Raw genomic sequence first — 12,235 nt, forward strand, 5'->3', positions numbered from 1 at the left:
TGTATGTCCGAAAATGTATTATTTCTTCTTTGTATTTGAAAGATATTTTTGCTGGGAATAGAATTCAACATTGACAGTTTTTTTTTTTTTTAATTTCTATTAGTTCTATAGGGGGTCGGCGCCACCATGGCACCTTGGCAACCTTGCACATATCCATGTAGGGAATGTAGGCAAGGCTTAACCAAAGGTGAACTGTGTCTTGGCAGAATGCTTTGTGATCTTCCCAGAACACGAGAGCTTGGGAGGTTTGTGTCCCACTTTCCTTCCTCTTTCTTGGGGAGGCTGTCATGAGACATTTCTCATCATCTCCCAGGTTGTAATGAGGTCTGAGGCTTTCTGCCTCGCCGTCTTGACTTATCTGTAGTCTAGAATCGGCTCCTCAGCAAGCGAGCGGCCCATCATTGGTGTTGCAGTCATCTGGCCCATTACATTTTGGTGTTGCCCTGTGCAAGGACCACAAGGAGCCGGCACTTTTGGCTACTCTTCCTTTCACTATCTATGGAAGTAATAAACTGTCTTAATCTTAAAAGGCATATTGTCTCTTTACTGCTTGAATTTGTCTGGCCTGGTTTTGTTCTTGTGCTTAAAAAGTACTTTAAAGATGTTGCTCCACAGCCTTCTGGCTGGGATTGTTTCGACAAGAAGTCTGCTGTTGTCTACTCTCTGTACATAATGTGTCTCTGCCCCCACCTCCCACCCTATCTGTTGTTAAGGTTTTTTATTTATCACTGTGTGCAAACCATTTCAGGGAGACTAAGATCATCTACTTTTGACGCCAAATTGTGTGGTTGATAACAAAGCCACTCCACATGCCAGCTGCATCCTGTGGAAATCCTTGTTTAGTTCAGATCCCAGCTGCCCATGCAGCTCTTCTCTTTCTCATCCCCATCCACCCAGGGCTAGGTAAAGGGGTACTGGCCACAAGCTCAGGAGTCCACATCACTCCATTCATTTAAGGACAGCTGGCCTTGTCTCTCTTTCATCCTTAGCCACCCAGGGCTAGGTCATCAGGTATCAGCTGCAATCTTGGGAGTCCATATGACTCCCTTCACTTTAGACTAGCTGCCCCCAAATTCAGGATTTTCTTCCACCCCCTCAGTGTACCAACTGCAATCCAAGTAGTCCACATGACTCCGTGTACTTCAGGCTGGCTGGCTCCCTCTGCTCCTTTTGGTCTAGTAATTTGCTGGACTGACGCATGGTGCTGACAGGAGACACCATACCTGCAATAACAACATTAGTATAACAAAAAAGGATAGAAATGAAAAGATGCACAGGGTGAGGTTTGGGATGGGTCACAGCATGAAGCTTCCATGTCCTAAGGGGTCGCACTACCCTCTTCTGTACATAGTCACCAACCAAGAAGCTCGAGTCTTCATCTTCCAAGACCTTATTGGCCTAACCACTTCGCCATGATAGATGGTCATATTTTCCTACTTGTTTATGTGCCTGGTAATTGTTGATCGAATATCAAGTTTGTGAATTATATCCTTGTTGAGTGCTGAATATTTTTGTATTTCTATAAATATGCCTGAGCTCTTATAAAATATTTAAAAAATTTTTTTAAATATATACATTTTAAAATATTCTTCTTCTGGGCTACATTTAAGTTGCTTGGGAACACTTTGGTCCTTTAAAGTCTTGTTTTTAAGCTTTGTTATGAGGGAACAAAGCAGCCTTTAAGCTAGGTCTAATTTTTTCCTACTACTGAGGGAATACTCTTCTGAGTACTTTACCCAATGCCGTAAAAATTATGATTTTTTTCTACTCTTATATCCTTGCAAAACTCATGTTTTTCTAGTATGTGTGTATGTATGTATTCTGTAGGAATTTTCTACATAGAGGATCATGTCACCTGTGAATAAAGACACTTTTACTTCTTATTTTCCAATCTGTACACTTTTTTTGTGTGTGTGTGTGGTCTTATTACACTGGCCAGAACCTCCAGTCTAATGTTGAGCGGAATTAATGAGAGTGGACATCCTTGCATTGTTCCCAGTTGCACTGTCAAGGAGTGTCTCTCTAGCTCACCCTGTGTGCCATGCTAATCATGTCAGACCAGTTCAGATAGGCCAAAATCACCCACTTCTGAAGCCAGATCTGTGGTGGATAACAAATCCCACTCCACATGCCAGTTATGTGCTGTGAGAGCCTCCGCTTCCCTTCCCTGGTCAGTCTAGTTCCCAGCTGCTGCACCAAGCCTTTTCTCTCTCATGCTCAGTCATCCAGGGCTAGGTCAGTGGGTACCAGCCCCTTTTCTCTCTCATCCCCATTCACCCAGGGCCAGGTCAGCAGGTACTGGCCTCTTCTCTGTTTCATAGGTCTAATAATCCATTGAAATGACTCATAAACCACTGAAAGGGCTGTCTTTAATTTAGCAGAAAAAAGGATACAAACACATAGGTGAGGTCCAGGAGGGGTCTCAGTGCAGAGCATCCATGTCCCCAGGGGGTGTGCTTACCCTCCTAAGAGCAGATGTTCACTCACACCACCCAGGAAGCTCCCTGACCTTCTGTCTTCAAGATCTTTTTTGGCCTAACTATGTGGCCAGGATAGATTACATCATGCCTTCTGAGTCTAGAGCCAGCATTGAACCTCTAGGTGATCCCTCTTGGTCTGGCCATCCCCCACTCATGGCCTCAGTTGTAATCTGGCTCTCAGGTACCAGGACCAAAGGCCAAATTGCTTACTGCAAGGAGGTTTCAAACCTCACGTTAATATTTTGGGGAAAGTCTTCAGTCTTTCATCAGTAAGTGTGATATTATCTGTAAGGTTTTTGTAAATACTTTTTATTAGGTTGAGTCTCTCCTATCCCCAATTTGTTGAGAATTGTTATCATGAATGGGTATTGGATTTTGTCAAATGGTTTTTTTAACCTCTATTGGAATGATCATGGGGTTTTTGTCCTTTTTTTCTATTACTACGATGCTTTTCATTAATTGATTCTTGGATGTTGAAATCACCTTTTATTCCTGGAATAAATCTCAATTTGTCACGGTGTGTAATTCTTCTTATATGCCGCTCTATTTGGTTTGTTAATGTTTTGTTAAAGACTGTGGCACTTATTTTCATGAGTGATATTGTCTGTAGTTTTCTTGTGATTATTTTTCTGGCTTTGGTATCCAAGTAATACTGGCCTCATAGAATAAGTTGGGAAGAGTTCCTGCCTTCACTCTTTTCAGGAAGAGTTTGTGTATGATTGATATTTTTCTCCTTTAAATATTTGATAGAATTCAACAGTGAAGCCATCTGAACTTGAAATTTTTGTAGAGGGATTTTAAATGACTAATTCATTTTTTAATTGTTATAGGTCAATTCAGATGGTATATTTCTACTTCTTTCAGTTTTGGCATGTCTACATTTCACCTGTGCTTTTTAAGAGTAGTATTGCTGGTTATAGAAGACTGTTGACAGTGTTTTGTTTTTTTTTTTTCAGCACTTTAAAAGAATATGTCATCCCACTATATTCTGACTACCATTGTTTGTGATGGAAAGTCAGCAGTAAATTGTATTGTTGTTCCCGTCTACAAAACAAATTGTGTGTTTTGATCCCTGCTTTCCAATATTTTTTTCTTTGTCTTTGAGTTGTTCAACTAAAACCAAAAAAAAAAAAAAAAAATTTTTTTTTTTTTTGTTTTAGTTGTACAACTCAAAGACAAAGAAAAAAATATTGGAATTTCTTTACTTTATGCTATTTGGGGCTTGTTGAGCTTCTTAGATTTATAGATTAATATTTATCATCAAATTTGGGATATTTTCATCCACGATATCTTCAGTTTTTTGTTTTGTTTTGCTTTGTTTTTTTTGCTCCTTTCTCTTCTTTATAAAACTCCCAATACTGTATGTTGGCATATTTGATGTTGTCCCACAGGCCTCTGAAGTTCTTTTTCTCTCTGATCTTCAGATTGGATAATTTTTATTGTTGTATCTTCAAGTTCACTTATTGTTTCTCCTGCCATCTCATATCTGCTGTTGTGTGCCCCGCCCCCCACCCATAAGTGAATTTTTCACTTTAGTCATTGTAGTTTTCAACTGTAAGATTGCTGTTTGGTTCTTTTTTAATGGTTTCTATTTCTTTATTGACATTACATATCTCTTCAGTCATTTACATCATCTTTTCCTTTAATTATTTAACCACAGTTTTCTTCAATTCTCTGAACATATTTAAAATGGCTGCTTTGATGTTTTTGTCTGATAAATCCAACACTGGGGCTCACTCAGAGACAGTGCCTGTCGATTGCCTTTTTCCTGAGTATATTTTAATTTTCTTTGTATGTTTTGTTGAAAATTAGACACTTTAGATAATATATTATAGCAGCTTTGTGTTCTGATTTTTACCTGAGGGCTGTTGCTGCCTTTTGTTTTGTTTCGTTTTTTGCTTGCTTTATTTTTTAAACTTATTTTTTGTAACTAGCCTGGCCTTAATCTTTGGAATTTGTCTCCACTGTGGAATTTTTAAAAGTAAGTCTCAGACTTATATTATTTTGACTCAAAATCCTCAGTAGGATTTTTTTTTTTTAATGTAAAAACAGTTATTATCACCTCTTCATTGTTTTCATTCCATAGAAGAATATGTAAAATGCTGATTGATTTTTTTTTTCCTCCCTTGCAGGGAACATAAGTACACTAAAAGCACTGAACTTAAGACACTGCCCTCTGGAATTCCCTCCTCAAATTATTTTGCAGAAAGGATTGGTGGCTATCCTGGCCTTCCTGCGGATCTGTGCAACGGAGAATGCCTCTACTAGGGATTTTACTTCTAAAGGTTTGTAGGACAATTATGAATGACAAATTGCCTTAAAATTGTGGCTTGTGCTTTTTAAACTCAGGAGTCCAGGGAACCTGTCTTCTCTTTAATAATGTCATAAAATATATGGGAGCCTTCCTGTCCTCTGCTGAACTCACACAGCACCTTGTTCCCACACTAACCTCCATGCTGACCACCGCTCTGTGTTGTGTCGCGGTTCTCTGTTCTCAGATTTACATCCCCTGTGCCCATTATAGAGCCCGTCTGGAGCAGATTTTTGATAAAAGCTCATTGGGATAAATTGGATAAAACTTTCATCACCACCATCAGATAACTGAATTAGTTGGTACTCCAATAGACAACTGTTCGAAAATAAGCACAGTGGAACGTCTCTTATTTCTAGTTTGGTATAAAAACCAAACTCATTACCGTCAAGTTGATTCCGACTCATAATGACCCTATAGGACAGAGTAGAGCTGCCCCATAGGGTTTCCAAGGAGCAGTGGATTCAAAATGGGTTTTATAAACATGTTGTGTATTACCACATTTTTGGTGGATTTTCACTAAACAGTTTTATTTTTTCAACATATTGACCAACCAGGCAAATATTTTCAAATGCTCATGATAAGTTCTGATCTCAAATAGGCATCGTAGTTACATTCAGAAGAAGTAACGAATAGATGATAGATGGCTCCATGGAGATTCTGTTATTAATGTGCAAGGCGCCTTTTGTGAACCACAGGCTTCAACTTGACAGTTTTTGTTTTTTTAATCAAGTGAAGCCTTCCATGGATGCCTTTAAAACAGATTCTCCTGTGACTTATTCTGTTTTTCAGTATCCCAAGGGGAAGTGGTTTAGGCTGATAGGGAATTTGAAGATACAGACCCAAGGAGACCACTAGCCCTGAAAGGGAGAGAGGAAAGAGACGCTGCACCTACATCTTTCCTGAGTAACGTTCTGGATTCTGATCCATATGTAAGAGGAATACCTAGTGTTTGTCTTCACTAGTAAGGAAGTTCCTGATTTCATGTAAAAAGTCAGCAGTGGATACAACGCACTGCACGGAGCCCTTAGTGGTACTCCGCCAGCAGGGAGGGAAGAGGAGAGGGAGGAGCATTGTGCTCACCATCCATTTGCTTTGTCCCCTGGGGCCTGTGGGGGACCCTGGAAGTAGGCGGCATCTGGAAGCCCATGATGGGAAGGATCATCCAGCGTGGTCAGGAAGCGATGTGTCAGTTTATCTTCATCCTCACCCCATAACAAAGGCTCCAGGAGGCCTGTTTAAAACATGGATGGTCCTGGTAATGTGTCTTCGTTGGGTCCCCAGGAGCAGCTCCTGAGACAGGGACTCAAGTGTCAGTCGTTGGTTTGGAGGTGAGCCAGGAAGCACCCGTGGAGGTGCGGGAAGGTGAAACAGGGGAGAGCAGGAAGCCTGTAAGGGTGAATTATCAAGCCGGTTAAGTCCTGGGCAACCTCATCATGCTGGGGAACTCTGGGAGACTAAGCCCACAGCCCGGCAGCATTGCTGGTGCCACCTGGTCCCGTGCAGCCCTCTGCCCCTGCCCCACCTCCACTGGGTCAGAATCTGCATCCTAACAAGATCCTGTAGGCACATTAAGTATGAACGCTTAAAAAGCATTGGTGCAGAGCACACCTTCGAGTTACCCAGGGACAAGGGAGCTGGCTGTTGTCCTCCCTGGGGTGGGCATCTTCACTCTCCAGCTCTCAGACCTGCCTTGCATGTGGCGGTGTGCCCTTAGGTAGAGATACAGGTGTTGGTCAGAGTCTGGCCAGCATGCCTGAACCTGAAGGCCAAGGGGCAGGGTGGAGCACGTCTCCCCATGTGGTCTGTGTGTCCACTTGCTGACCCACTGCTGTGAAAGCCAGAGGGAGACTGTCAGCAGGACCCAGTACTGTCCGGGGTGCACGTTGGGGGTGAGGGGCTTGGGACGAAGGGTTAGATTGCTCATTCAGGAAGGGCCATTGATCTCATGAGGGGACAGGTGAGCCTTGTCCTAAAAGCAAGAGCTTGCTGGCAGATGAGACAGCAGGTTCTAAGACCCCCCGATGGGGCCAGGCTGACGTGTGGAGAAGGAGGCTGCTGGACTGCAGCAGAGCAGATGGCGGGGAGGGTGGAAGCCGGTGAGCTGCAGTCAGAGCGTCCCTCCCCAGGACTTTACTCCAGGTGTGATGGGCAGCTTGAGCTGAAGAGGAGAGGATCTGGTTTGTGATGTGGAGAAGATTGATCCAGCTGCTCTGCAAGAAGGGGTCAACGAGGCTGGGGCAGAGGCCACCGGGGGACGGGGGCTCCCAGTCCCTGGGAGGGCTGTGGAGGGTAGACAGAGAGAGGGGCGTGGGGCACCTGTGTTCGGAGGTAGAGCCTGTGACGGGGGGGAGGGAGACTATGTGCGGAGGTAGAGCCAAGGCTTCCTGTGGGCACCACACTCTTTCTGGGGATCCGGCAACCCCGATGACAGTTTGTGTTTCACAAGGAAGGCTGAATCTAACTGTGTAAACATAACAGGTATGTAATTGAATTGAGAAAAGGTACAACATAGCTTAATAAATAAGTTGGCTTGAAAGGCTGGGAAAATGAATTCACTTTTGACAAGAAGGTTGACTGAGAATGGTCAAAACTGTTTTAAAATATGTGCAAGAAAACAAAGGGGTGGTGTGAGCCCCGTGGGCATTGAAGTGTGTGTGATGTGGTTTGAGTCTTCCCTTTCCCTCACCCCCACCCCAAGCAGCCCCTGGAAGCCCTTCTCTGGAACTCAGCTCCTGCCTTCTCTCCCCCTCTGCCAGCACCCCCACCTGCACCACCTCTGGCTCATACCCATCCAGCCCCCCTTCGGCCAGACCCTGTCCCTTGCAGCATGTCCTCTGAGGGCCTTCGAAATGGTCAGTCAGATCAGGTCACTCTGCTTAAAGCACTCGGCTCCCCGTTCCTGTGGCCCAAAGTCCCTGTGTGTCACATTAGCCCCGCGGTCTCCTCAGGCTCACTCTCTGGCCCATTTGCCCAAGTGCAGAGCTGGCCTTGAAGGGTCTGCCCAGCTACCCCCTCCAAGGGGTCTTGCCCGTCCCCGTGGCCTTGGTTCACCCCTCACGACTCTCGTTTCTGTGCATCTGTCTGTCTGTCAACTTGTGTGTGGTCTGTCTCCCTTGCTGGAACGTAAGCTGCCTTGTGCAGGGCTTGGAACCCACCACCTGAGGCACTATCTGGCACAAATATTCACGGAGTGAAAAATCTTTGGCCCGTTTTCTCTCAAATAACTTGCCTAGAGCTAAAGTATTGAAGTCAACAGAAGCATTGCCAAAAAGAAAATCTGGCATAATGGGCCAACAATTAACTAGAATTAAAAATACTAAAAAGTCTGGGGTGGAGGGGAAGCAGTGATGTAGATTAAATGCTGCAAGGTTGTCCCACGTACACACGCAAAAAATTACCCCAAAATGGCAAAAATCTTACAAGAAGGTCAAGTACTTTTCAATCAGTATGCGTTCATTCGGTTCACATCCAGCCTTAAACGTAACCATTGACATGCTTTTTAACTGCGGGGCGTCTGCCAGGGTCTGAGTTAACTCTCTGTTCACAAATAGGCCCTCTGTCTGAGGAGGGGGCACTGGCAGCCCCCTGCCTTGTCCCAGGCTTGTCTGCACATGGGGGTGCAGCGCGGGGCTTGATTTAAATCATTCTTCAGAGAGACAGTGTGTAAGAATAGACTATTAAAATAGCATTTTACTCTAATAGAGACCTCAACAGTTACAATGGCAAACGTACACGAGCCTCCAAATTTACCTGAAGAACGTGTGTCTAACGAAGAAACCCTTAGTTCCGGGGAGCCGAAGGAGACACTGTTGAAAGAAAAGACAGGTTTTTTCCCACCTGTTGAAAAGCTAGACTTGAGTGAACTCAGAAAGTCCAACGACTCCCCAGAAGATTGGCCGAGTGAGGAAGAAATACGGCGCTTCTGGAAGCTGAGGCAGGAGATTGTGGAGAACGAGGAGGCCGAGGTCCTCGCAAACCAACGGTTACAGGTTGAGCTGCCGCCCAACCTCAAGGCCGCACTCAAAACGAAGAGGAAAGAACACCCAAAATCCAGACACACTTTCAGGTAAAATTTAAAAGCAAAAGATACTTTTCTCAATCTTTGCAAGATTGTCATGTTATTTTGTAAAACATTGGGTAGGTGCCCTCATTGTTGTCATTTATTACGGGGTTAATAGCAGCCTTGTGTTCAGTAGGAAAGTTACACAGGTCACAGGTACCTGGGAAAACAAGCCCAGAGAAGGAGCCATGTGAGAAACCCTGTGTGTGCGCGTGTGCATGTACGCACGTGTGTGTGTAAGCTTCTGGGCCTTTCCATAGCAGTTTCCATCAGAGATTTCTATTTTGACTTCTGACAAAGTGACTCATAACTGGAAAGACAAGAGCTGGAAGTTTAAAGAGCCTTTTGGTTCTTAAGTTCTGATCTTATATTTTGCACTTAATGGTTTGTTCTCAACTACTAGTGGAAAGGTTGGTGGCTTGAAAGGCCTGGCAATCTGCTTCCATATAAGATCACAGCCATTGAAAACCCTGTGGAGCACAGTTCTACTCTGACACACATGAGGTCACCATGAGTCAGAATCAACTTGATGGCAACAGGTTTGGTTTTTTTTATAATGGATTTAAGATCTGATGAAAAGCGCCCTTGAAGTATAACTGAAATATAGTACCCAACAACTTCCTCCTCCTGTTAAAAAAAGAAAACCTCCAGCTATTTCTCCAAATCAGAGTGTTGCAGTTAGGTGCTTTTTATAGTCATAGAAAAAATGAATGAGTTTTAAACTGCTTACCTAAAAGTTAGTGGAAATATGAATCCCTTGGTAGTCTACATTTTACAGATGGCAGCCTTTTCGACAGGCCACAGGGTGGAAGGGTAAGTCCTTGCCACCCAACTCTCCTCAGATGTTTTCCTGACCATCCAGACTCTGATGGTAAGGTAGCCACCAGACATGCAGAAGAAGGTGGTGCCCTGGCGACCACAGCCACAGGCACAAGGGCAGAGCTCTCCTGATTAAAAGGCCCAGTGGCCAGAAACAGTGTCCAGACACTCCTGGGGGATGAGGGATTGAGCTGTAAAGACATTCTGAGACAGTTGGGGAAATTTGTGGACCGTATATCAGATGATGTGACTAAATTGAGGCTGATTTTTGTACACGTGATGATGGTTTTGTGGTTATGAAAATGTTCTTTGGATTTGCGTGTGGAAGTATTTAGAGGTGAAATGTCATGACATCTGTAATCTATTATTATCAAATAGTTCAGCTCTGTCAAGTGCAAGGAGTGTGTACATGCACACACACACACACGTGTGTAGAGAGAGCACACAAACATGGCACAGTAGTAACAGGTGGGTCTAGATCATGTGTTGTCAAGGATTCCATTTCTGAGGGGATGAAAGTCAGTTCTTGGGGGGATAAAATCTTAGCTATTAGCCTGTGGCCCTCCACACTCAACCCTGCTGGACAGCCTAAGCAAATGCCAGTGCAACCATGCTGTTGACATCTCACAGAGGGGAGTTAGGAAAAAAAAGTCCAAGAAGGCCCAGGGTGGGGGAAAGTACTGAACGAAAGGCTGAGAAACACTGAGCTAGATGAAGGGTGCTCGGTGTTGATCATGCTATTCTTTGAACTGTTCTGTAGGTTTGAAATTTTTCAAACCAAAAAAAATTTTAAAGTTATTGAAAAATTACAACCTTCGAAGTACTGACAGCATACACCCTAGGTTTCTAGCTGTCACATGTCACCCGAGGCTCTGGAGCTATTATACTATCTGAGTCCATACACTCACGTGTCAGGAACAGGAAGGTTTGAAGCCTGCTGTTTGGAAACCTCCCTCCCTTCCTCCTTCTCTGTTTTTGTTATGAACAATAATAATTTGTCCAGTTAAATTGTGGTGATCTTTTTAACAGAACTTTACAATTTAATTCAGTCTTTGGAATTTAGATGTCAGCCCCTGGCCTTCAGAGGCATGAGTGGCTTTGCTGTTTGTATGGAGAGTGGGGCCTGAAGGCGGCGGCACCCCCTGGTGGCGGGAGGCCCTGCACGTGGGGCCCAGCCCTGCTCCAGCTTTCCCCTCACTGCCTCTGCACCGGTCAGGTAAAGCCACTCTGGGCCTCATTTGCTCTGACTTCATCGGTTCATTTTGGGAATCACATGTATTAAAGAGAATGCTTTCAGGTGCTGGCACGTGGTCAGCACTCAGTGCAGATCAGCCCTTGCTGCTGGGGCCCCAGAAACTGAGGGGCAGGGGTGTCATGGGCACCACAGGTGGGTGCCCTGGCCCCATTTCCGCTCGTATGGTGTGGTGGATAAGTTACAGCAGCTCCAGCTCCTATGTCTCCAAACAGGGACCCCATCCCCGAGGTCCTTGTTAGGGTCACAGGGAGGCACCTGAGAGGTCACAGGTACAGGCTGGCTGAGTAGGCCTGCACCTGGCAGGAGGCACACATAAATGAATGAAATGACAGGCCAAACCTGAGCACCTCCACGCTGTGCCACACCAAATGCCAGACACAGTGGAGCAGCTCAGATAGAGTTTTGGGGGGAAGGTTGTAACCACCAAATTCCTTACCCAGCAGGTGCCATTTATACACAAAGGCAGAGGAGATGTGTCCTCAGATTAGCAGAGACAGAAACAGCATAGTCACAAGGTTTCAGAAAACATTCCTGGAAGATGTATCCCGGGGAATTAGCAGCTAAATCAGGGAACTCAAAAACAGAGCAGCGCATAGAAGAGCTGTCAGGGAACTCAGCTCAACTGGAATAACTGGCAAGAGTGTGCTTATGGAACTGAACGTGTATCTCAGAAGGGCGTGCAAGAAAAGCAATGTAACGTGAACATTTTGAGACTAAGTAATAGTGGTGTGCTCCTAAAATCCGAAATTGGATTGGTGAAGGGGAGGGATTGGAGTGTTGAATCCCCCCTCTGGAGCTGGGGTGGCCGATGCCAGCTCTCCTGCCTGAATCCGGGCTCTCCGACTGCAGAAGAGTGAAGATTTCAGGGCCTGAAGAACCTGCTTCTCCAAATGCTGCATGTTAGAGTTGCTGACCGTCGCTGTGACAGATTGAATGGTGTCCCACAGAAGTACGTATTGTAAACCCTAACCCTGATACCTGTGGACCTAATGCCATCTGGGAATGGGTTTTCTTTGTTGTTAGTGAGACCATATTAGTGTAGGGTGTGTCTTAAGCCAATCACTTCTGAGTTGTAAAAGGAGCAGCTTAGGTACAGAAGCAAGGAAGCACAGATGAGGGAAATAAAGATGCCACAAGATCTCCAAGGAATGCCAGGAAGAGGCTGACACAAGGATTTTCCCCCAGGGTGGAGAGAGAGAGCCTTCGCCTAGAGCCCGCACCCTGAACTCAGACTTCTAGCCTCCAGAACTGTGAGAAAATTAATGTGTTTGTTAAGGCTACCTGCTCGTGGTATTTCCGTGAGGCAG

The 12,235-nt window shown here is 44.9% G+C and overlaps 1 protein-coding gene across 8 annotated transcripts in view; it reads left to right on the top strand.

Annotated features, from left to right (window-relative positions):
* LRRC27 (leucine rich repeat containing 27) overlaps positions 1–12,235 on the top strand; it is a 37,509-nt gene that overhangs the window by 10,217 nt on the left and 15,057 nt on the right. For 7 of the 8 annotated variants that reach the window (XM_049854767.1, XM_049854768.1, XM_049854765.1 and 4 more), the window contains 2 exons: positions 4,613–4,765; positions 8,497–8,860. In XM_049854767.1, the coding sequence (XP_049710724.1) occupies positions 4,613–4,765; positions 8,497–8,860 (517 nt within the window). The remainder of the gene's footprint in view (positions 1–4,612; positions 4,766–8,496; positions 8,861–12,235) is intronic. The other variant, XM_049854772.1, reaches the window with a different exon arrangement.

This window comes from Elephas maximus, chromosome 16 (assembly GCF_024166365.1).
Source record: "Elephas maximus indicus isolate mEleMax1 chromosome 16, mEleMax1 primary haplotype, whole genome shotgun sequence".
NCBI lineage: Eukaryota > Metazoa > Chordata > Mammalia > Proboscidea > Elephantidae > Elephas > Elephas maximus.